The 24,794-nt window shown below is 48.0% G+C and overlaps 1 protein-coding gene across 1 annotated transcript in view; it reads right to left on the bottom strand.

The window, feature by feature from the left end:
• Positions 1-24,794, bottom strand: part of SDHB (succinate dehydrogenase complex iron sulfur subunit B) — a 126,819-nt gene that overhangs the window by 51,063 nt on the left and 50,962 nt on the right. Inside the window, exon 5 of the mRNA XM_086921990.1 lies at positions 11,360-11,476. Coding sequence (XP_086778116.1) covers positions 11,360-11,476 — 117 coding nt within the window. The remainder of the gene's footprint in view (positions 1-11,359; positions 11,477-24,794) is intronic.

Here is a 24,794-nt window from a genome sequence, read left to right as displayed (position 1 = left end):
GTGACATAACAGAATTGTATGGCAATTGCGATACAGTTCCTACTCACAACTAAACCAGCATAACCTCGTTGGAGGCAGCACAGTCTTTCAATATTCTGTTTCTGCCTAAATGTAATGTAAATTGATATTAAAAAGGTAGAGGCGTATGCAAACACCTGCACACAACGAGGACACATTTGTACACATTAATTTAATGAGTGGTGCAGATATGTTAAAAGCATGTGACTTGTGGAGATGAATACCCGAAGCACTCACTCTAGAGCATAATACATTGTCAATAAAATTACTCTGGGAATCCACACTACGGAATAGATGAAGATGTGAGCCACACAGTCCGATTAAAAGGTTTACAGGCAGATTCTAACCAGAATTCCAACTTATCAATCTACTCCATCTGTCAACATCTTTTTGAAAATACAATACAATTAAAAATATCTGTAGGCTGAAGGCTGAGCGGGTACACATAGATGTTCCCTGCCCAGGTAGTGAGGAACACCCAAAATGGGGCTTCCCCTGCCTTGCAGTTCAGCTCTTCCCAAAGGATAATCCTGGGGTGTTGCAGATTCTCTTGTGTGTCCTCCAGGTCCTGAGCATGTCCTCACTGTCACAGCAACGTGGAAGTACATGCACCTTCCTACACAGCTATGGCATTTTGGATAGGTGCCTAGCCTGCCATCACGGGTTGGTGAGCATATACCTGCATCCCCGGGGTTCTTACCTCCGGGACAGGCCTGCCGGTGCACCATGTGTATGCGCGCTTGCATTCATGGTGCTAGTGGCAAGGCACCTGTCGCTATCCGGGACTGCACAATCGCACACGTAAGGGAGTCCACCCATGTCCGGCTGGTCCGGGCAGGGTGGTGTATGCTCACTTGCACCAAAGATGCTAGGGCCTGGGTAAGCCATGGGCCCAGCCTGTCCTTGCTGCGTGAAAGTGCGTGCGTCCCTCCCATCAGTGCTGTGAAGTGGCACTGATTCAATATTCTGAAACATGGGTAGATCTGTCATTGCAGACAGGTGTGTGTGCACTGGCATCTATTGAGAGCATACTCCTGAGCAGCTTGCCATTGTAGGTCACTGTAAGTGCAGACCAGCACCTATGGTGCCTGAGATTACGTGAGCGGTTTGACAACACAGGCTTATGCGTGTGCACAGACACGTATTAGTCAAACCTGTGTCCAGTCTGCTGTGCAGACCGGGCGGGCATACTTGCACCCCTGGTGCTGGGAACAATGTGTTCCACCTGTCATGGCAAGTGCGCACTAGCGCATTTGAGCCCAGGCAGCAGGGAATGCCTGTGTATGGTTTCACTACCTATGAGGCCTGCTCTTCCCATAGGTTAATATGGGGAAGTGGTTTACATTACTTCAGACTGCAATAGTGGTTTGCAGTGGAGCAGACTCATGTTTCAGATCAGTGGACTCACAGTGCCAAACCCTTTCCATTGGTAAAGGGGGCTTTGGCATAACTTGCTGAGAAATGCAACTTATAGAATATGGACATTTTTATGTCCCAAGAATTTTGAGGACCGTGGTGCGCGGGTCCAGTGGACACCAGGGGAAGTGGAGGGGGGAGGAAGCACATCTGTGCATTCCCCAAGCAACAGACCTCTGCCATTTAAGGGCCGAATGGAATAGATTGAAGATAGAGGTTTTGATACTTAGATCGTGGCCCCCATAAAGATTAAGATCTGCATCCTTGGCAGACAGGCCTACAGTTTACATGAGACACGTGTGGTTCAAAAGTAAACCCCCAAGACCACACCGAACTTCAAAGGCACACAAACGTAGAAATTCAGGTGCCATTCTTCAGCAATGGGTGAAATACACTTGTGGGGACGTGGACCGGAGAACCCGGACTGCGTGGTGCACATTGCCAGTGGACTTTGTTGTGCACATGGAGGATAACGGGCTAAATAGTGGCTGGCCTAGGTAGAGGACCTGCCTAAGTGTGGTGCCCCGAAGAGTGCTATCCAAGGGCACGACCGCGGATATCCTGTTCTTCCGGAGACCTCAGGGACATCAAAGATCTCTCGCAAGGGACCTTCATCATCTACCTGTGAATTCTGGAGAGCAGGGCAAGTGCCCACTTCGGCTACTGAATCCCAACTCCTAGCGCAGTGTGAGCTTGGAACCAAGACATGTGTCTGGAGACCAGATTGCCTAGTGTAGAGACCTAGAAATCTTACCTGTATCTAAGGCGTAGGGTTCCTGTACTGCGGGGACCCTGACACTTATAAGCATCTAGTTGGGGTTGAATGGATTCAACCGGTTGCAGGACCCCAAGTAGGCCATTTAGTCAATCGTGCAGCATTCCTCTTGTGCAACACACACACTGCATGCACATTGCCTGCGTTGTCCAAGTAACAGGGTGCGACCCTCGGAGAGGGGGGTATACTCATATTAGTGCCTCATTCTGCTTCATGTTCCTGTGCTGAACTTGTGCCTGTGTGAAACTGATCGGACTGAGCAGGTGCACCCTGTATCACCGTGCACAGTACATTGGGCTTTACTTCCAGGGAGGTACGGGATTGCATCGCTCCGCTGTTGAGACCGGAATTGCCTGGTGCAACCCATCTCAATATGCACCAGTCATTGTGCCTTATTTCCAGGGAGGAGCAGAATTTGCAACTCGCGTTTGAAATCTGAAGTGCCTGGTGCAACACATACCAACGCACATCAGGTGCTGTGCCCGAATTGCCTGGGCAGGACCCGGACATTGGCGTACAGATCGGGGCACCTTATACTATCGAGAGGCTCCCCTGTGTTACTACCCATTTATCGATTGTTCCCTTTGTGACTCATTGCGGCGAACAGACTGTCCTCTCCACACTTGCCCCTCCCGAAGACATCTTGGCGCCAGGTAATAGTGAGAGCTGGAGATTGACTGGGTTGAAGGAAAGTTTACGCAACAGTTTGGAAGCGGGTAAAGAGACTGTGCAACTCCTTTGAGTTTCGAGATCTGTGGATGAACTTCCAGATTGGCTGCTAAATACTCCCTGGTTTACTTCTACCTCCTAAAACTGCTACATATTTCCACTGGCTTCCCGAGGACCCAAACTAAGGGTGACTTTGGCCGCATACGCCCAGTGACCAGTATGCGGAGTAGGTTATCTTCCATCTGGGGGTATAGGACCATAGGGGTGAACTAGAGGGTGGGAGGGAGGGAGGCTTGGGCCACCAGTGGCACCATATTAGGGTACGGAGTGCATATGTGTATAAGGGCGTTCCGTACGGATTGGTGGAAAACTTGTTGCACTGCATAGCCTTGTGAAGTGTGTCTGAATGGGAGTGATCGTGTGTGGACAGCCTGTGTTCTATTTTTTGTGTATGTACATAATTTTGATATTGTGCACTGCATTAGGGTGCTCTCGCTTAATTGATTTTGGGGGGGGGGGGGGGGGGTGTAGATTAGGAATTGTCCAGTGTGCATACGAATGATATAATAACAATACAACTGGATCTAGTACTGCTAGCAATATTTCTGAATGCAAATGCTACTTACCAGTATGCATCTGTTCTTGGCATGTAGGGCTGCTGACATTCATATCTGTGCATAGTCCGCCACCTAGTGTTGGGTCCGGATGATTGCACATTGTTGTCCTGGAAGAGTCTTCGAAGTATCACGAGATAGGTGGCTCCTCCCCTGGACTACAGTGCGCATGGGCATCGCCTCCATCCCCAGATTGTTTTCAGCCATAGGCAGAGATGGAGTGAAGAAGTGAGTGATGACCATGCTATGAGCATATGTGTGTATATGAATACATACTGCAGCTGCTACAGGCGCCGGGGAGGAGGGTGGGCGATATGAATGTCAGCAGCCCTACATGCCAAGAACAGATGCATACTGGTAAGTAGCATTTGCAGTTCGAGGCATGTGGGCTGCTGAATTCATATCTGTGCATAGAATACATAGCAGTCCCTCCATTAGCGGCGGCCGCCCGTGCCAGCTGCAGCAGTCTGAAAAAGAGTTTTTAGAACAGCCTGACCAACAGCTGCCTGTTGTTTTGAGTGCACATCTACGCAGTAGTGCTTGGTGAAAGTATGAGTGGTAGACCATGTGGCTGCTCTACAGATGTCTTCTAAGGGAATGTTACCTAAGAACGCCATAGAGGCCCCCAGCTTCCTAGTGGAGTGGGCCCTCGGTGGGATAGTGAGAGTGCGCTTAGCTTTTGCGTAGCATATCTGAATGCACTTTACTATCCATCTAGCTATTCCTGCTTTGGAGATTGCATTTCCCTTGTGTTGTGTGGCAAAAGCAACAAAGAGTTGTTTGGTTTTGCGGAAATCTTTTGTCCTGTCCACATAATACATCAAGGCTCTTTTTACATCAAGTGTGTGGAGCATCCGCTCCGCCAGCGTCTCTGGGTTTTGGAAGAACACCGGCAATTCAATTGTTTGATTTATGTGAAACTGCGAGACCACTTTGGGTAAGAACTTAGGGTTAGTGCGGAGCACCACCCTGTTGGCATGTACCTGGAAGAAAGGTTCTTGGATGGTGAGCGCCTGCAGTTCGCTCACCCTCCGTAGCGATGTGATTGCTACCAAGAACGCCACCTTCCAGGTCAAAAACTGCAGCTCGCAAGAGTGTAGTGGCTCAAAGGGAGGACCCATCAGCCTTGTAAGAACCACATTGAGGTTCCATTCTGGAGCTGGTGGAGTCCTTGGTGGAATGACTCTTTTGAGCCCTTCCAGAAAAGCCTTGATAGCAGGGACCTTAAAGAGTGACAGGTGTTGTCTATTTTGGAGGTATGCTGCCATAGCCGACAGGTGAATGCGGATGGAAGAGTACGCTAGATTACATCGATACAGGTGAAAAAGGTAGCATATGATGTTGTGAATGGAAGCGTCTAGCGGGTCAATGCTGTGCTCCACGCAGTAGACGACAAACCTCTTCCATTTAGCCGCATAGCAAGCTCTCGTGGTGGGCTTTCTCGCCTCCCGAATGATGTCCATGCAGTCGGGAGGAAGATTGAGATAGCCGAACTCTAGGACCTCAGGAGCCAGATCGCCAGGTTGAGCTGTTGCGGATCTGGGTGCTGTATGTCGCCATGGCTCTGCGTCAAAAGGCTGGGAGTGAGATGAAGCCGTTGATGCGGTACCACGGAGAGTTCCAGAAACGTGGTGTACCATGGTTGGCGAGCCCACGTAGGAGCAACCAGGATGAGCGTCATCGAGTGTTGCCTGAGCTTGCGTGCCACCAGCGGTATCAGAGGCGCTGGGGGAAAAGCGTACGCAAATCTGCCTGACCAGTTCATCCACATCGCATTGCCCTGTGATTGGGGGTGTGGGAACCTGGCGGCGAAGCTTTGGCATTTTGCGTTCTCCTTTGTGGCGAACAGGTCTATCTCTGGATGACCCCACCTTTGGAAGTACGGTTGGAGTACTGATGGATGTAACTCCCACTCGTGCATCTGATGGCTGTGCCTGCTGAGCAGATCCGCCATCTGGTTGTCCTTGCCTGGGAGATGTTCTGCCATGAGGAAGATGTTCCTCTGAATGGCCCACTTCCACATGCTCTGAGCCAGATGAGACAGCTGTGGAGAGTGTGTCCCCCCTTGCTTCTGGATGTAGTACATGGCCGTCATGTTGTCCGTCCGGATCAACACGACCTTGTTGCACAGATGTACTTTGAACGCCTTTAAGGCCATGAAGATTGCCATCAGTTCTAACACATTGATGTGCATCTTCCTCTGCTGAAGTGTCCACAGTCCCTGCACCGTGTAATGGAGTACATGCGCTCCCCATCCCTGGAGAGAGGCGTCCGTCGTCAGGATGATCTGTGGGACAGGCTCTTGGAATGGTCGGCCCTTGCAAAGGTTTTGTGGGTTCCACCAATGCAGAGAGTTGTACGCCCGACCGCTCACCAACACTAGGTCTGTCAGTTGCCCATGAGCCTGAGTCCACTGACGTGCCAGGCACTCCTGAAGCGGACGCATATGTAGTCTCGCGTGCGGGACAATGGAGATGCAGGAGGCCATCGTGCCTATCAACTGCATGAACACCCTCGCCGGAAGCGAGGTCTGGGGTCTGAATCGTTGGATCAGCGCCTGGATACCGGCGATTCTCACTGAACTCGGCTGCGCAGTGGCCGCCAGAGTATTGATCGTTGCGCCCAGATACTGTCGCACGTGGGCGGGCTGGAGATGGGACTTTGGGTAGTTCAGAGAGAATCCCAGATCGTGCAGGAGGTGAATGGTGCGTGACACGTGGTCTACGCACTGTTGTTCCGTCTTTGCCTGAATAAGCCAGTCGTCTAGATATGGGAAGACATGGACGTGCTGGCGACGGAGATGCGCTGCTACAGTCGCTAGGCATTTGGTGAAAACTCTTGGTGCCGTGGTGACCCCGAACGGCAGGACTCTGAACTGGTAATGCTGGTCTAAGATCTTGAATCTGAGATACTTCCTGTGGGAAGGATGCAGGGGAATATGGAAATATGCATCCTTCAGATCCAGCGTTGCTAGGAAGTCCCCCTGTTGAAGCAGGGGGAGCACCTGCTGCAATGTGAGCATATGGAAGTGCTCTGAGTTGATGTACCTGTTCAGGGGCCTGAGGTCCAGGATCGGCCTGAGTGATCCGTCCTTTTTGGGGATTAGAAAATACAGGGAGTAGACCCCTGTTCCCCGTTCTTGCAGTGGAACGAGCTCTATCGCCCCTTTTTGCAGCATGATTAGTACTTCTTGCTGCAACAAGGTCAAGTGCTCGTCGGACATAGCACGGCCTCTTGGTGGTATGTCCGGTGGAGTGGACGTAAGTTCTAGACAGTACCCGTACTGGATAAGAGACCTCACCCACCTGTCCGTGGTGATGGATCTCCACTCCGACAGGAACTGCTGTAGTCTCCCCCCGACAGGTGTTGTGTGATCGGGGGGAAGTGACAAGACGTCACTGCTTGTTGGAGGCGGTGGACCTGGAGGCGTTGTTTCCACGTCCTCTGCCCTTGATGTTATTGCCTCTGTAGCCACCCCTGCCCTTGTTGTTGTTATACGAGGACTGGGTGTTCCCCTTGTAGTACTGCGTGGTCTGGGGTGCCTGGCCTCTTGAGGCGCCTCTTGAATTGGAGCGGCGAAAAGAACCACCCCGAAACTGCTGACTTTGTAAAGCCCCCATAGATTTGGCTGTTTCGGTATCTTTCTTCATTTTTTCTAGTGAGGCATCCACCTCAGGGCCGAACAGATGGTCCGGATTCACAGCCTGACCCAGTAATGTGGTTTGTATGTCGGGCTTGAACCCAGAAATTCGAAGCCAGGCATGGCGTCTGAGTAGTACGCTTGTATTGATAGCCCTGGAGGCAGTGTCTGCTACATCTAGGGCACATTTAATGGATGCATTAGTAATGAGTTTACCCTCCTGAATGAGCATCTCCCCCGCCTCCTTGTATTGGTCAGGCAAATGTTGTAGGATGGCCTCTAACGTGTCATAATGGGCCCTATCATAACGGGCAAGCAGGGCTTGAGTGTTAGAGATCCTCCAGATGTTTGCTGCCTGTGCAGCAATGCGTTTGCCTGATGCCTCAAAGATCTTCGACTCTTTGTCTGGGGGAGGAGCATCACCAGTAGACTGCGAATTCGCCCTCTTCCGAGCGTTGGACACCACCAGGGAGTCCAATGGCAAATGTCCCTTAATATACGTGGGATCCGTGGGCGCCGCCTTATACTTCCTGTCGATGCGAGGATGGACCACCCGCGCTCGGGTGGGCTCCCTGAATACCTCCTGTGCATGCTTCAGCACCCCATTGAGCATAGGTAGCGTCTTGACCTGCTTCTCGGCTACCGAGAAGGTGTCGACCAAGAAGTCCGCATCCACCGGGTCTGAGTGCAGTTCGACATCATGGTTCGCTGCGGCTCTCTCTATTAATGCATTAAACGCCGCCGAGTCCTCCGTCGGGGACGTCTTCGCGGCGAAAAGATGAGTGTCCTGACCTGACTGCAGGTCGTCGGCGTCGCCTCCTGCCGTCCAGGGCACCTGCACCTCGTCCGGATCCGAGTACGCAGGATAGTTGTACTCGTCATTCTCCTCGTCCACATCAGGCACTGGGGAATGGGCCGGCGAGCGTTCTATGTTTTGTGGAGACAGAGGTTCGATCAGAGCCGAAGAGTCCGCAGAGTACTTCTTGCTCTTAAGTGGAATCCTAAAAGGTTCCAATGGCGGCTCCGACGTAATCTTCCGTTTGAGGAGCGACAATTTTCCAGTGTTGGCGTCGATCGTCACCTCTCGACGTTCCTCCACCGCGAGGGGCTGGAGCCGAAGCTTCGATACCAGCAAGGCTTGCTTCGGCGTCAATACGTCCTGAGAATGCCCGCTCTGCTTAGGCGCGAAGGCCTTCGGCGCCGACTTGGGAGGAAGGGTAAAACGGATGGCCGTTTGTTCCTTAGCAGGCTTTGGCGTGGGCCTAGGCACGACAGTGTCCTGGCTGGGAACCACAGTAGACTGTCGGATCCGCTTCAAGGACTCTCCCACCTTCTTAGTAAGGGATGCCGAGGGCTGAACAGTTTCGAGCGACTCTTCGCCTCCAAGAGCCCGGTCGTCGTCAGGCCTCTTCTTCGGTGCCGACGCCCCCTGGCCTGTCGCACCGTCAGCTTGACGCTTCTTCGAAGTCGTCTTCGGGTCCGCAACCCCTCTCGGCGCCGACGCAGCCGCGTCGGAAGTCTTCACCTTCGGCGCCGACCCAGACGACTTCGGCTCGGCCATTTTGGCGCGGCTCTTGTGGTCGGCCATCTTGGCGTGGCTCTTCGAGTCGGCCATTTTGGGTTTTGTGGAAGTTGACGCCTCCAGAACCTTCTTCACCAACGCCAGTTTCGGTTTCGTTTTCGCATCCGAGGGTGCGGAACCGGTTGCCTTCACTTTCGTTTTCTTGCCAGAAATGTCCGTGACCGGGCCCGGAGGCGGGGACGTAGGACTTATAGTAAGATCTCGGGTAAGGCCCGAAGGCGATCCCTCGACCTGGGCCGTATAACGGGGGGAAACCCCGGAGTCCGTCTGGGGATGCTCTTCCTCTGAGCTATCTCCCATCGCTGCACAAATCAGTTCGTCGTCCCCTACCTCACCGGAGACTTCGTCGCAGGCCTCCTCGTCCGCGTCGTAGGCCTCTTCCTCGGACGCGGGGGCAGAGTCCGACTCTTGCACGTCGGCCTCCTCCTCGATGGATTCCTGAAAGAGGTCATCAGGTGGGGGTGCCGAAGCCGACAACTGTGCCTGGAGACGATTAGCCCGGCGAATCCTCAAAGTTTTCTTACTCCTAAACTTTGAACACGCCATGCAGGTGTCTTCACGGTGATCCGGTGACAAGCATGTGTTGCACACAGGGTGCACGTCGAGGTGCGAATATTTCGAGTGACATAGCGGACACTTCTTGAATGGAGTCCGCTCCATCGCAAATGCGGTAGTGTAGGCCCGTCCGCGTCGAAGCACGTGGAAGGGCAGTAGGAGATAGGAGCTGAGAGTCAGTAAGAGAACCCGAACGCAACTATACCGACGCCCAGCCTAAAGACCTTTTGGTCTCAAGTGAAATCGAACAACTATCGGTTCCGAAGGAGGGAACCGAAAACACATCCGAACCCTATGGCGGAAAAAAACAATCTGGGGATGGAGGCGATGCCCATGCGCACTGTAGTCCAGGGGAGGAGCCACCTATCTCGTGATACTTCGAAGACTCTTCCAGGACAACAATGTGCAATCATCCGGACCCAACACTAGGTGGCGGACTATGCACAGATATGAATTCAGCAGCCCACATGCCTCGAACAGGATTTTATGCCCAAAAGTTTATGATGGGCATGTTATAATGATTGAATACGTGTTTTTTTACATACATCCTGTATAAAGTCTCTTCTCTGACTCAGTGTATTTATTGTGTGTGGCTGCTGTACCTTTGCTTTACACATTGCCACTGATATAAGCTTGACTGCTCAGTGCCAGGCTATCCAAGGGAGAGCATGGATTATACAGCGAGTGTAATCAACTGCCCTTGATGGGAGTGGTAGGTTCTGCCTGGCTGGAGGTATCCCTTCAGCCAACCAGACTCTACTGGTTCCAACAGTGTTAAAGGTTTCAGAATTTAAAATCAGTCTGGTCATATTTTGAACATTAGAATGGCAAGGTCACGGATCTGAAAAAGGCCTAAGTGCATGACAAGGAGACCGTCATGAGTGACAAGTTGGTCACACAAATAACAGTGCCAGGAAGGCACTGAGATCACAGAAAAGGTGGCAGTTCAAGAATATCGAAATTCCATATCTAGGTGGAATTTATCTCTGCTGCTGAAGAGGGTTATGGATCGAAAACGGGGAGGCTGCTAAGAACTACAAAAGAATTGAACTCGAAAATATTATCTTTAAGTGGATAAATAATCTTAAACACAATTTTAAGTCAGCACAATCCAAAAGACCAGCTTCAGCATGCTGAAGGAAGTAGGGCTGCTTAGAATGCCTTTCAGTATTCTATACCAGCTAGTTCGCTTCACACTTCTTTGCTTGCTTTAACACAGCTGGACTTGTGAGGTCAGCAAGTTATATTGTTAGCACCAAGAGATTTCAAGTATTGCCTTTTGGCACAAACACATGCCGTTACTTGGATATATATTCGCATTTATGGGTTCTGGGAGACCTGCAGTACAAGCGTCAAGGTTTTATGTTGTTCTGAATGATAGGTTATTGTAATTATTTAAACTGAATAATCATAGTTGACTCCAACGAACTGGAGAAGTTCCTTAGAAGCTACACTAAGTATGCTGAATTTGCTGATAAAGAAAGCACCTGGAGGAGTTTGTCAGAGGGCAAACAAACAAACACTTTAGTATTTCAGATTCTTTCTTTTCTCCTGTTTAGAACTTTAGTGTAAGTTGGTCCTCAATAACATTACTTTTTCTTATCCAGTGCGTCTAACTTGTGTCTGGCTCCTTCTCATGCCAAGAGGGTAAACCTGTAAAGAAACCACACAGGTTGTACAGAAGAGGCAAGACTGTTCTCTTCTGAGCTGACAAACAGAAGTAATTACGCTCTGAGTTATTTTGATCAGTAATTAAAAAAAAAAAATCAATTGCTACTCTGGAGGTCTTTCTGTGTGATAGTTAACTCCTCCTACTGTGCATTCATCCCACAGCTTTCACCAATGTTGGTATTTGAGTCTCTTGAGCTGAAATGATGTGGCAGCCTCCTCTCACTTGAGGTGCAGCACATAGCTTCCTTGTAGATCCTGAAACACTACAATATGCTGCCAGGGAAACTCAAGTTCCAGTGGGTTGTCTGCAGGCATAGTAAGTCTGCTGAAAGCTTGTCATTCAGAGATTGGCAAGAAGAAAACTTTTACAGAAGAACTACATAGTTAACAAATTCCATTCTTAAAGCTCCCAGACTTACCAGCTTGTCCCGGTCCTCGATGGACTGCAGATACTGCTCCTTGCCTTGGTTGGACTCGTCCTTCTTCTTCAGGTAAGGCTCAATTGACTTGTACTGGGCGTAGAAATTACTCAAATCCTAACAGAAAGCAGAAAAGGCAGTCAGCTGAACAAATAAGGTACAAACATGCTCGCCAGTGTGGTTTTATATTATACAGTTATGATAGTTATTGCTGTTAGCTTTGCATGCGGCCTATCTCTGTAATAATTCACCAACTTTTTCTCTAAGAGATGTTATCATATGGATTTTAATTGTGAAGTTCAATTATTTCTCCATGATTTTATGGATTGGGATATGGTTGAGATTCATCTTCTTGAACAGGTCAGAAAATACAGCACACCTGCACATTTTTGTTTTTCACGCTGGTTGAACACATCATCTTCACTGGAAAGGACATTCGTCGAACCAAAGAAAGTGCTCCAGCGTTCCTTTTCCTAATCCAGCAGAATACAAGACTCTAACACAGCACTGCCACCCAAAGTGCTCCATCCACCAGCAATAGAGGGGGCTGGCTGTTGTCCCCTCACCAACCTATGGGGAGATTGAGGTCTTTAACCCCTTCGATGCTGATGATGAGCTCAGCTCGTCATCAGCCACGGGGGGCGTGTGCGGATGACGAGCTGAGCTCGTCATCTAACGCCGCTTTTAGAAAAAAGCTGCGTAGCGCGAAAATAACCGCCGCAGCGATGCGGTTAAATACTTGCCACCAAGGCCACTATTAAGAGTGGTCTAGGAAATGTGTCAGTTTTCTCAGCAACCAAAATCTCTGGTTGAAAGTTATGAAGTCTGTGGTGTTCAAGGCCGCACTGGCCGTTAGGGCATCAGGCATTTCCCCTGGAGACTGGAAGGATCGGGGTTGGTGTTGTTACTTAGGGACGTTTCTGTAGTAGTGCAGCAGTTCTGAACGCATCCGCTGCAGAGTTCCTTGTTGTAATACAATTAACACAATGACGACCATTGACTGCATTTTGCGTGCATGACTTAATTTTGTGCTTTCTTGCAGTTTCTTTCAGATGGTGGGAATGTTTTCATACGTCACTGCACAGAGCAAAACCGTTTCTGAAACATGTAATGAGGGATGTGTATTGGATACCATTCACAAGCTTGAGAGGAATGTTCTGTTCTGCCTCCGAGGACACATACTGGAGCCTGGCCAGCTCCTGTGAGTGACCTCGACGCAGACTGGTATGGCCTGCCAGCCTTGACTGCATAACAAAAGGAAGGAGGGGAGAATTCTAGAAATCTCTCCTTGAGTTGAGTAAAGGTATTAAAGACGGGGACTTTTGGCTCTCAGACAGGAGCAGATCCTGTCGAACAGATGTTTGCCCCAGGGACTTTCTGTGATCCCGATCGAGTCTTCTGCCTGACTGCGAGGGATCCCGAGTTATGTGGCCAGAAAGCTGAAGTACACTCCATTGGTGATGTCTACCAAGTTTTGACTTCTCAAGATAGAAACAGATATATATTTGCTATGCTTGGTATTTTCATTTGACATATGGAAAAGTGCAGTCCTCTTAAAAGTGCTTCATTAATAAAAGGCGTTTGCTTCACTTTGAAAGTGCACTGATAAATTCATATGCCTCATTTTGAGAGTGTTGCGTTTCTTTTTCTAAGTGGGTTTCAAGTCTGAAGCAGTACATTTGTATATCCAGTAGTTTTCAGACAACAATAAAAGTGTAAGGATAATTTTGATGATTAATGTTCCTGCTGAATAGAGATCAGAGTGTTGTCTAGTGGCAGTTTTGACTTGTCTAAGGTACTACTCAGAGGGTTAATATGCTTGCTGCAAAGTACATGAATCGTTCAGATCACAGAACGGTATTGTATATGCATAGCTTAGTGAGTCACTGGTTTTGCCAAAAACCATTTGGTTACTATGCCGTTTATAAGTTGCAATCAAAATCTAACAGTGATCCATGAAGTATCATCAAAGAGCCGCATGCAAACTACATGGAACAGATTAGAAAGTTGCGTTTTTGGTTTTTTAGACCTTCATTAACCTAATGTTGTTAAAAAGGGTTTGTTTGGGTAGAAATACATTCTTATTAGTAAAGGCAAACCCTAACCACTGTGTTGCGTTATGAATCCTGGGTTTGGGCTTCCCCAGATCAAGCACTCTTAAGAAATGCCCATCAGTATGGGTGACATGAATAAACACCTTGTAGCCCAATTTGTCTTATGCAACATTTTACATACACCAATTTACACACATGATTCTTTGTCTCTGGATTTGTGTGTGATGTATTGTGCAAAGACATCCTACACTCGTATGAAAGGTGCTATCAAACTAATTAAATACATGTGAGAGAGGGGCTATGGAGAGACGAGGGGCACTGCTGGAGGGCGATAGTGAGGGAATCATTGAAGAGCCCCAACAAAGATTACTGAATCCTGGTGCACTTTAAGGTCATCACTTACTACGCTTTAAAAATTAATACAATGTACTATATAATCAGAAACGTGTTGTAGAATGTGCTACGTGTGTGTGTGTGTGTGTGTGTGTGTGTGTGTGATATATATATATATATAGTGGGGGAGGGGGACAACACCCCAAACCTCCACTTTTAGGAGTCCAGCTCGTTTGCTGCACTCACTATGCACCGTTCGGGGGCTGGTCTGAAAATTTGCCAGGGCTGCTTTGGGTTTCCAGTCCGGCCCTGGTGGTGCTCAGTGGGAACTCATAATTCCAATGGGTCCGCTATCTGCAGAATTAAGAGGCTACTTGTAATAAGGGTCTTGGTGTATGCAGTAGATGAGGTAACAGATTAATAAAGGAAAAGTGTGGATAGGGTCCAATCAGTTAAGGTACTGCTGAGTTGCAAGTTCTCGTCTCCTGCGTGAGACATAAGAGAATGGAATGCAAGTGTGATGGAATGAGGAGTTTATAAGATATTTGCAGGACGGTTAGCAGTTGGCCGGTGTGCTGGGGAAGACAGATTACAGGTGTGAATGTACACTTCCCCAACGGGTCGACTAAACAGCAGAATATGGAGAATATAAGCTAAAAAAAGGATAAAAGAAGTGCCTTGGGATCCATGCATTCGTGGCCTCCAGAGAAGGGGGTGGCAGAGAGTATCCTGCTTCCCTCTTTAAGTAGCAATGAAGCAAAAGCCTGGGAGGGTATTTTAGAACACCCCAAGCGGGTGTCCCGTAATGTAAAACTCAAGTTCCTACAGTACATGGTGCTCCACAGAGCGTATTTAACCCCGAAACGGATACACTGCATGTTCCCAGAGTCCCAGAACCATTGTCCGAGATGCAGGGAGGGGGAGGCTGGTTTTATACATATGCTATGGGCTTGTCCACGCCTCAAAGATTACTGGGGACTCATTCGCAACATGTTGGGAGAAATCACACACCTGCCAATGACAGACAGCGTACTGGAGGGCTTATTGGGTCAAGGCAAGCGCACCAAAGCCCAGAGGGTGCAGCTGAGATTTGTGAATTTAGCTCTTATATTAGCGATCAGGACAATTACTATGAGATGGAAATCCCCCACTGCAAATATGGACAGAAGAGGTAATCAGATGGGGTAGCGCGGAAAGCGCTGCACTTAGACGGGAGGAGGCAAGGGGATAGCGAAAGCGTCCATTTTTCCATGAATTGGGACGTAATGCTAAAGTACTTCACGCAATCAGGTGTCCCACTTCCGTTACTTGATCCACTACCCTAATCCGCCATGATATTCATCACACCATCAGAGACGATCAGCATAGATTATGTGGAAAGGCCCTGATGTACCAAGGATATAGGTTGGCACTCATGTTACTATATGACTAGGAGACTAATTAGACGACAACACACTGTCAGACCAGGAAGGGGAAGGGGGGGGGGGGGGGAGTAGTTAACTTTGTTTTGGAGTTTAAAAATACAAACTCATGTCACAACACGTTAGTGGCATCAGTATCTAACATGGATGAATATAAATGCTGTGTATTCTCATATTGTATGTTTTTATGTCATGGAACTGTTGGGTACAAGATTCTAAGTATATATATATATATATATATATATATATATATATATTTCATTACACTGTTTAATGGATCATGTTGCACCATGATGAACAAGCATTTACAATGCAATGGTTTTGCCTTTGTGAAAGTTAGAGCTATTGGCATTGCTCTTGACATTTTTATTTATGTTTTTTTAACATAAATAAATGGCATTGTCATTTACAATAGCAGGGCAGGGCACAGGGAAGGGGGGGGCGAGGAGAGACGAAGGAGAGCTGCGGGCTCAGGGAAGGGGGGGCGAGGAGAGACGAAGGAGAGCTGCGGGCTCTTGTTGTAATGCTTGAATGGATGAGTTGGTGGATGCATGGATGGGTGCATGCATGGATAGGTGCATGGATGGATGGATGGATGGGTGTATGGATGGATAGATGCATATATACAGCCAATCCCTCAACAATTTATGCAATCCACCAACCCATCCAACCAACAACCCATCCATGCATCCACCCATACATCCATGCATACATCCATCCATCCATCATGCATCCATCCATCCAGCATGCATCCATCCATCCACTGCGTCCCACTCCAACCCCTCTAAATGACTTTTTTTATAGAGATGACTGTATTCACTAGTATATGCAGTAGACCTTTCTACTCTAACATTCTTATGTGACTCTTGCAGTACATCTATTCATATCCCTTCCATATGTATATAGAAATATAACGAGAATCAACAGTCTCTTCTTTGTGTGACTACATCTAGTACATTTCAATTGTTTTCCTGTTTGTATCTTTTACTTAACGCATGTAAATCAAAGTCCTTAGGTTTGGCAACTGGTTCTTATGTAAAGCGCTCTGACACCTTCGGGTAAAGTTCGCGCTACATAAAATCACATTAAATAAAACTTTACCCCACAAATCCAACCATCCATTTGTGCCTAGGCTTACAGTTTACGGCCTCGAAGCACACAGAGAAGGGACAGTTTACTAAGTCGAGGCTGTGTAGGTTGCATGGCAGGGGACAGTTTTAGGTGCCAAGGGAGGGTAGGGAGCAGAGTCAGTACTTCACGGAGGTAGGGGCAGTTTTTTATGGTTCAGGGCAGGGGGCTGCGGTACTTTTTGGAGCATGGCCTTATTTTAAAGGGCTCAGTTCAGGTGGAGGAACGGCACAAAACACCAGGCAGACAGAGGGCAGAAGGACACAAAAACGAGGGGAAACAATTATAACGGAGGGCAGATTGGCACAAATAACCAGGCAGACAGAGGGAAGAAGGACACAAAAACGAGGGGGGGGGGGGTGATTCTAAGGGTGGGCAGAACGGCACAAAACACTATGTAGACAGAGGGCAGAAGGACACAAACACGAGGGGGGGGGATGATTGTAACTGAGGGCAGAACGGCACAAAACACCACGCAGACAGAGGGAAGGAGGACACAAAAACGAGGGGGGGGGGGGATGATTGTAACGGAGGGCAGAACGGCACAAAACACCAGGCAGACAGAGGGAAGAAGGACACAACAAGTAGTGACAAAGCCAGTAGGTCTAGGCTGATTGTACTAATGCATGCAACGTCAGCACACTAGAACACGACTCAGGAGCTCCACCGCAAAACAAGGATACACACCACTCGCTGTGGTAGGCAGTCAGGCGGCGGGGCTGCGATGGGCCACGGCCAGAAGCACTCCACTTCACCGTGTGGGCATCTACACTAATAAACACAACAAGAATTTGTGTATTGCTCTCAGTGTGTGTTTGTTGCCAGAACTGTATAACTTTCTTGTGCATGCATAAGGCCGAACGTGGACGGTTTGGGGAACGATTTTAAGGTGTAAGGAGAAATGACAGTGTGTGTCAGGGTGCACCTTACACTGCAGATTGAATACCTGTGGTTACTTCTGAGAGCTACAAAGTGGGAGCACTGTAGAGGGCACAACGGTTGTGCCACTCTGCCTTTTCCCAAGTATATCTTGGATTCAGGACTTCTGTGTTGCACAGCTGAGCGCAAAGCTTGCCCCACCAGACCCAATTCAATGATATATAACAAGTCCGTGGCAACCTTGGTGGCTTTACATCAGGAGCGAAAGATCCACTTATGCCCACCCAGTGGACATACTTAAGGGCCACGCCATATACTGCCAAAGCAATGGACTGTGAGTGGAACAGGTGGGCCTGACTCTCTGCCTTTGGAATGTGCTCACTGCCTTGGTATGGATCATCCCACCCACACTCACTCCCCTGGCATGGGTCTGCTTGCCTTCTTAGCGTTAACTTTGCTTTTACAATTTATCTCTGCTCATGGTCTAGGCCTAGGTTTGAGTTCTACGGTCTGCATGCATGTCTTTGCAACTATATGACCCGCGTTGGGAGTGTTGCAGGCAAGTTCTAATACAATCATGGCTCTGCTACTGCCAGTCAGTCCCATCACAGAAGTTTTACTTTTTTATGGGGGACCAATTTCCCCGATATTAAACCACATCCTCTTTGGGGGGAAAAAAAATTAAACTCATATTGTGTTACAATATATTCCATAATAGCAGGCTGCAGAGTTCCTTCCAACCAAGCCGCAGGATAAGATGTAGCTGCAAGCAATAAAAGGTGCAAATAATCGCAATGGTGTCAAATAAGGTCAGAAAGAAACTACCCGCTGAGATCCACTATACCCATCTAATAAAATACAGAAAAGAAACTGTGTGCTCAGCCACTTTCAGCTCCCAACTCCAATGCGCTGTTCCACCATCCCCGGGAATGGCTACTTGAAGAATGGTATGAGTCGCAGTACCTTGTCACTTCTACACACACAAATGGCACAGGGTTATGGCGCTTACACGCGGAGATGTGTGTCAACATACTGACGAGGGCAGTTGAAGTATGCAACACACGTCTGACACTCGGGTTATGCCACCCATACAAAAGATACAGCTGGGTGGTACCCCCTCACTTTTCAGCCCACGTACCCCACATAAACCCACAGACATACTTAAGACTCCAACAAGGCCTTTCCTAGGGAGCGTCTGAACCCCGGGACTTTCCCAAACCATGCTGCCTCGCAGCTTCCCCTCGGCTACTACCAGATGTACCCTCTCGAGAAGACACTCGTATCTGGGTCACACATACTTCCAACAGCCCCAGTCTCACCTCGGATACTCACAAGGCCGTAAGGCTGCCTCTTCCATGTAGCTGCCCTCGATAAGACTTACCTGTCCATACACCTTAGATACTCAAAACTAACATCCCCGACATTGGCGACAGCAACCCTCGCCCCATAAGACACAACACTCATGGCAACGGCCCCCGTTATACTCACAGTTGCCCGCTACCCTATCAGGTGCTTACTGCAGTTCCTGCTGTACTCCCAGCTACCCCGCCATTGGATACTGCAGTCCCGGGTCTTTCTCGAAATGGTGGAAGACAGTGCACCTTCACAATGACAGCTGTCCCGGCAACCCACAAGATACTCACAGCTGCACGGTCCATCCAGGCAGTCCGTCGGGTACTTGGGCTAACCTCTGATGACTGTAGTCCACCAGATCCCCGAAGCAGCGGCAAGATGCCGGGCAGGCGCGACCGCGTGCCCCGCACAGCAGTATCGCGAACACCCAGAGCTGCTGGCAGGGCCACGGGATTCCCAGCAGCCGCCGCTGCCCCACAGGACAGAAACACATCTCTGTCGGCGGGTGAGATCACCGGGGCTACGGTGCTCCAGAGCCTCCTGCACGTACGGGTCCTCCCACAGGACACGGCAGAGTGAGCTCTGCTCCGAGTGGAGTCGAACCTCGCAGACCCTCAGGGTGGTCCCGAAATGAGCTGCATTATACCACATAATTTACAGCAAGCCCCCGTTCGTTACTGTTGACTTATACGCGAGTGTCTTGAGTGAGTGAGGGCTGGGGGAAGGCCTCTCTCTCACGTACCATGTGCACAGCAAGCAACGAGGGCTACGGCTGTTTCGAGTCCTTGCCTATCACGCAGACTTAATAGTTGTCTACACAGAATCACAGCGGGACCTGACCACGTGCAGCGGAAGCATTTACGGGCCGGAAAGGGACTGGAAAAGCAATCACTCTGCCCCAGCGCAGAGTCGCGGGTCGAGTTATTAGACATGCGACATGCTGTCATTATTTGGTCATTTAGAGGCCCAGCCAGGGCTCGTCAGCACACGATCCAGACCAGAGTGTGGGCTCGGATCTGAAGGGCAGAGCAGCACGCTGTCACCAACAGCAAAACAAGCATTTACGGACGGACAGCGGGAGGGGGGGGGGGCACACAGACAGCGGGAGGGGGGTTGGGGGGGGGGGGGGGGGGAGGAACGCACTCACCTGGACTTTTTCCGGCGGCCGTGGTCGGCATGAAATGAGGAAAAACACCAACAAAAAAAAAAAGAAACTCCGCCCACCGCCCAATGACGATGCAAAAAGGGTGGAGAGGGAAAAAAATGCAGGAACGCCCACGAATCTGGTCCGGCCATGACGGACAGATCCATCTTCCAATGGCTAGCCTCCATTTATGGAGCTAGCCAATGGAAGAAGGGGCAGATTCAAGTCCCCCATACTGAAAACTAAAGATTTCTCCTGGGGGCGGAGCTAATGCTCCATGCCCCAGGCAAAACCTAAAAATGGAAAATGCCGAAACCATTTGCCGTAATGTAATGCACCCTAAATAAATGGCACAATAAAGTTTGTTAAAAAGAAAAAAAAAGCAATGAAGCAGTAATGAAAGGTCTGAAAAGCTCTAGGGCTCAAGGCCCCGACAGCCTTTCGTCAGACATAAGTAAACTCAACTCAAGCCTGTGGCCTAAGTCTTGGCACCGTTGTTTGGATCAATAATTAGTGGTCAGGATATGCCAGAATCCTGGAAAGGAAGCATTAGGGTTCCATTGTATGAGAAGGGTGCACTGGCTCTGCCCTCGAACTATCATATGATTAACCTGCTGGACATTTCAAATAAATTTATGTGAGACATCTGCTGGGTTTTTGTCTACAGCGTTTGACACTATAAATAGAGCTTTACTCTGGGAAAAGACGTCTAGATGGAATTGTCCACTGGGTTTATTAATGCTGAAAATTCAATTACATGAGGGCTTGTAGACTAGAGTGGAACTTGGGTGTAATGGCGCCTTGTCAAAAATATTGGTACCCCCCAAACAGACAGGGGTGTATCCTGGCACTTTTCTGGTTTTCAATGTATATTGCGGATGCTATGGTATGATAAAACCAGGTTCGGTCCTTTACGCCAATATTAGGAGCTGAGGCTATATCTGCATTGTTTTACGCTGATAATACAGCGTTATTGGATCTTACGGCAACTGGCTGATTTTTCCACAATATTGCAAGGTGAACGATCTGACAATAAATACAGCTTAAACAAAGGTATTTTTGAAAGGAAGGATGCAGTTCTCTAGGCTTAAGTTGGCGAGCGAGAATTGACATGCCCTAGTGCAATTTTCGGGCACTAGGACGGCACCCGGCAAGATTCTCAACACAGGCGGTTACGGCAGGTTGCAACTGTTTGCGGTGAGCAAGCTGACGCTCCAGTAGAAAATCTACTTGAGTGGCAGCAAAGAAGCAGCGTCCTCTGGCGTATCTAGTGTGGCCATCTGTGACAATTTTGCAGTGCAGAACAAGTTTCCGGTGCTAAAAATCAGCATGAGCAGCGTAACGTGACGAATTTCTCGCACTAACAGAACTCCGCGTAATTTCGCTGAGGTTTATATAACTCTGCGCAATTCCGTTGAATGAAACTCCATGAGTTCCATGTTAACCCAATTTAAAATAGAATAGAAAAAAGAAAGTTAAAAAAACAAGCATTTACAATGCAATGGTCTCGTCTTTGTTAAAGTTAAAGCTATTGGCATTGCAAATGTAATTTTTTTCATTTATTGTTTTTTTTTTTAAAAAGGATAAATATATGGTATTGTCATTTACAATGGCAATAGGTAAGCATTAGAGAATAGTAGAGTAATAGCTTAATCGCTCGCATATGCGAGACCTATTGCATTTGCACCCACACAGAGCCCCACACATACAGAGCCCCACACACACAGAGCCCCACACACACACACAGAGCCCCCCCCACACACACACACACAGCCCCCCACACACACACACACACAGCCCCTCACACACACACAGAGCCCCACACACACACACAGAGCCCCATAGACAGAGCCCCCCACACACACAGAGCCCCCCACACACACATACACACACAGAGCCCCACACACAGAGCCACACACACACAGAGCCCCCCCCCCCCACACACACACACACTAGCTCTAAAGTAATTGAAGTGTTGATCTTCTATACCTAGTTTTTTTTGTTCTCGCATTGACGTACATGCACTTTGTATTGTCAGAACTGTCTCCAGCTAAGACCACTCAACTGTTTTACATGATTATATTCTTTCACATGCTGAACTACTCTAATAGATTATACGCCATACCCGTGTTTACCCAACCATGTTTATTTTATGTATCCACCCTTGCTCCATTTTTTGCAAACGATTTTAAGAGTAAATGAATTGTATGTAATTTTAGTTGTACTTTTAAGCTCAAATTGACCAAAATAAAGATATTACTGACTGACTGATCAAAAGCGACTCGGCTGTTCCTACAAGAGAAACGAGAGGAAAGGTGCGATCACAAGGGGGGGTAGGGGTAGTGCTCAGTGGAGGGCTACCCTGGGTATCCAATTTGTTGGATTTAATGGCCTCAAACACCCTTGCGAGTGTCATGCTTCATCATAGGCCTTTGCTCCTCGCTGGGCGGGCGGTGCAATGCCCAACGGGCTCACCTCAAAGAGGGGCTCTTTAGCGGAGATCTTTTTCCAACTGCCTATGGGTGAAGTGAGAGTGAGGGGCCAGAGGAAGGGATAGTGTAGATGAGTGGATTAAAATATGGCACAAGGTACCGGAGATCAATTTATTCTGGTGGTCTCTTGCCACAAGTAAAAACAGTGGGTAGCCTGTGATCGCAGGAAATTAGGATTCCACGTCACGATCCAGGACTACATTACATATCGATATGGTAGCCCTCCACTGAGCACTACCCCTACCCCCCTTGTGACCGCACCTTTCCTCTCGTTTCTCTTGTAGGAACAGCCGAGCCGCTTTTGATCAGTCTCTGTTCCTTGGGGCTCTGACTTTGACTGGACCTTCCATTCTCTATTTTCCGTGAATGGTAATTTGAGCCCTTGGATCTCCACCTGATCCACCTCCTCCCCTTCTATTGGTATATATTACTGACTGACTGCCAAGAATCAACAAAGGGATTAGATACCAAATGTTTACCGTTTTTAAGAGTTGCACAAAACATGTATTACACAGAGAATTGAATTAATCAATATATCAACCCCTAAAATGAGAACATTTTCGGTTACACATGCCATGATTGAAACTGGGCTCGCCAGGTCACAATCCCCCCCCCCCGTGAAGGGCTGCCTCGCATAAAAGGGGACATTGAGGTGGGGAGAGAGAATTGAGAGGGGGGCTGGTGAAAACAATCAGGCTAAATAAACTGGGGGTGCGGACTAACATTAAGAGTGCAGAAGAAGGCCAACGGGGCTGGTGCAGTGAGACAAGGCTGGGGGGGGCAGACATGGAATTGTGGAATTTAACAGAGTTTGTAAAAGAAAAAAAAAATCTAAGAAAACATATGGATGAGGTAATTGTTAAAACGTAAGGTTAAAATTGACTTGACAGAAAGATTGCAGATTAAAGAATTTGAGCTAATGAGATAGATTTAAGCAAAGCAAACTCTTGCATGGATTTGACCCGAACAGGACATGTATTGTTACTATGGAAGAGAGCAGCACAGGAATTGGAGCAGTACTTACACAAAAGGATAAGTGTGGTATGGAAACAAAAGTAGCCTCTGCATATATAGTGCTTTACCCTGCAAGTTGAGGGAAGTGGTGTATGTTAAAAGTGCCAATGCAAAAAAGCGAGCTTGTATTTTTGGATGAGTTGTTCCAGAGGGATGGGTTGCCGCAGAAGGTGATTAAGGACAATGGTTTACAGTTCAAGGCATAAGAGCTGAATCATTTTTCCAGCGTTATGGGGTGAGGCATAAATGCGCATCAGTGTTTCATCCAGAATGTTATAGTGAAATTGAGAGATTGAACTGAGTGATCAAGGGTATTTTGCAAATTGCTAGCAACAAAAAGAAAAGTTGGATGAAAATTATTTGAATGTATTGATTCACTCCAGGAGTGACTGGGCAGTCCTTTAACTATTGTGTAGGGGAGAACTCCTTTTACTAAAGATACCCAGGGGTGGATGGACAATTCCAAGCAACCTCAGTGGTCACCTGAGGAGGTAAGAAGGAATATCAGATGTGCAAGATAAATCTAAAATATACAGCAACAGAAAGACGGGTGCTAAGGAGGTGAAAGTGTGAGTGGGAGAGATGGTACATGTAAAAAAAACAATCCCAGGGAGGGGGAGTAAGGAGGAAAGCAAATTTTCTAAACTGTTAAAAGTGGAAGAAGTGTTTAACGCAGCGAGGTTAAGTGATGGACGTTTATGGAACATGAGCAGAATAGCAAGAAATAGCAAGGTTGGAATGGAATGTGAGGATAATATAAGAGGGCAGTATGAATGGTTGAGAGATGAGGAGACTACATATGGTGGAACAATAGAAGAAGAAAATCGGCAGGATGTGGAGGATATCTTTGGCAGAGAGAGGCAAGAGGATGAAGTAAGGGTGGTACCAAAGGCCAACCTGACATACACTAGGTCTGGTCGTAATGTTAAGAAACCAGTGCACTTGAATGATTATATTATGTGAATATTAACTATTTTATGCCATGATGTATTCTGTATAATCTAGGGTATATGTGGTTTGTGTATAGAGTTTCGATCGTAGGTATTTGAGTTTTTTGTTTTATTTATTCAAGTTAATAATTACTCTTATTAAAGGAAGGGGGATGTGTGTTGTGTTCTAAGTTCTTCTCTCCTGTGCGACACATAAAAGAAATGTGGAGTATGTAAGATACTTGCAGGATGGGCAGCGGCTAACCTTTGAGCTGGGGAAGACACATTGCTGGTGTGGCTGTACACTCCCAAAGGGAACAAATTAACAGTGTAACACAGACTTGAAGAAGAGTCTTTTCTTAAATACCCCAGGTTTGTAACAGTATCCATTACTCTTTAAATCGTGGACACTGTTCTAAACTGGATTTATTTGAAAGCGCCTTTCTTCAAAACATGACACCTGCTCAGTGCAGAGTTCAGTTAAAAGACAGTCTTAACTGTCAAGTGTTTCCTGTAAACTGCTTGTGAGACAGTATAGCTCTCAAGTTTGGTTGAAAGTACTTGAAAGCCTATGACAGATCCATGTCAGAAGAAACATACTCTTGGAAGGATAAGCGCAACCAGATGGAGAAGGGTTCTGGTGGAGGTATAGCGTGGAGTCATTTTCAAGTCAAGCATCTTTTGTCCC

This window comes from Lissotriton vulgaris, chromosome 5 (assembly GCF_964263255.1).
Source record: "Lissotriton vulgaris chromosome 5, aLisVul1.2, whole genome shotgun sequence".
NCBI lineage: Eukaryota > Metazoa > Chordata > Amphibia > Caudata > Salamandridae > Lissotriton > Lissotriton vulgaris.
This window is presented reverse-complemented; position numbering and strand designations above follow the sequence as displayed.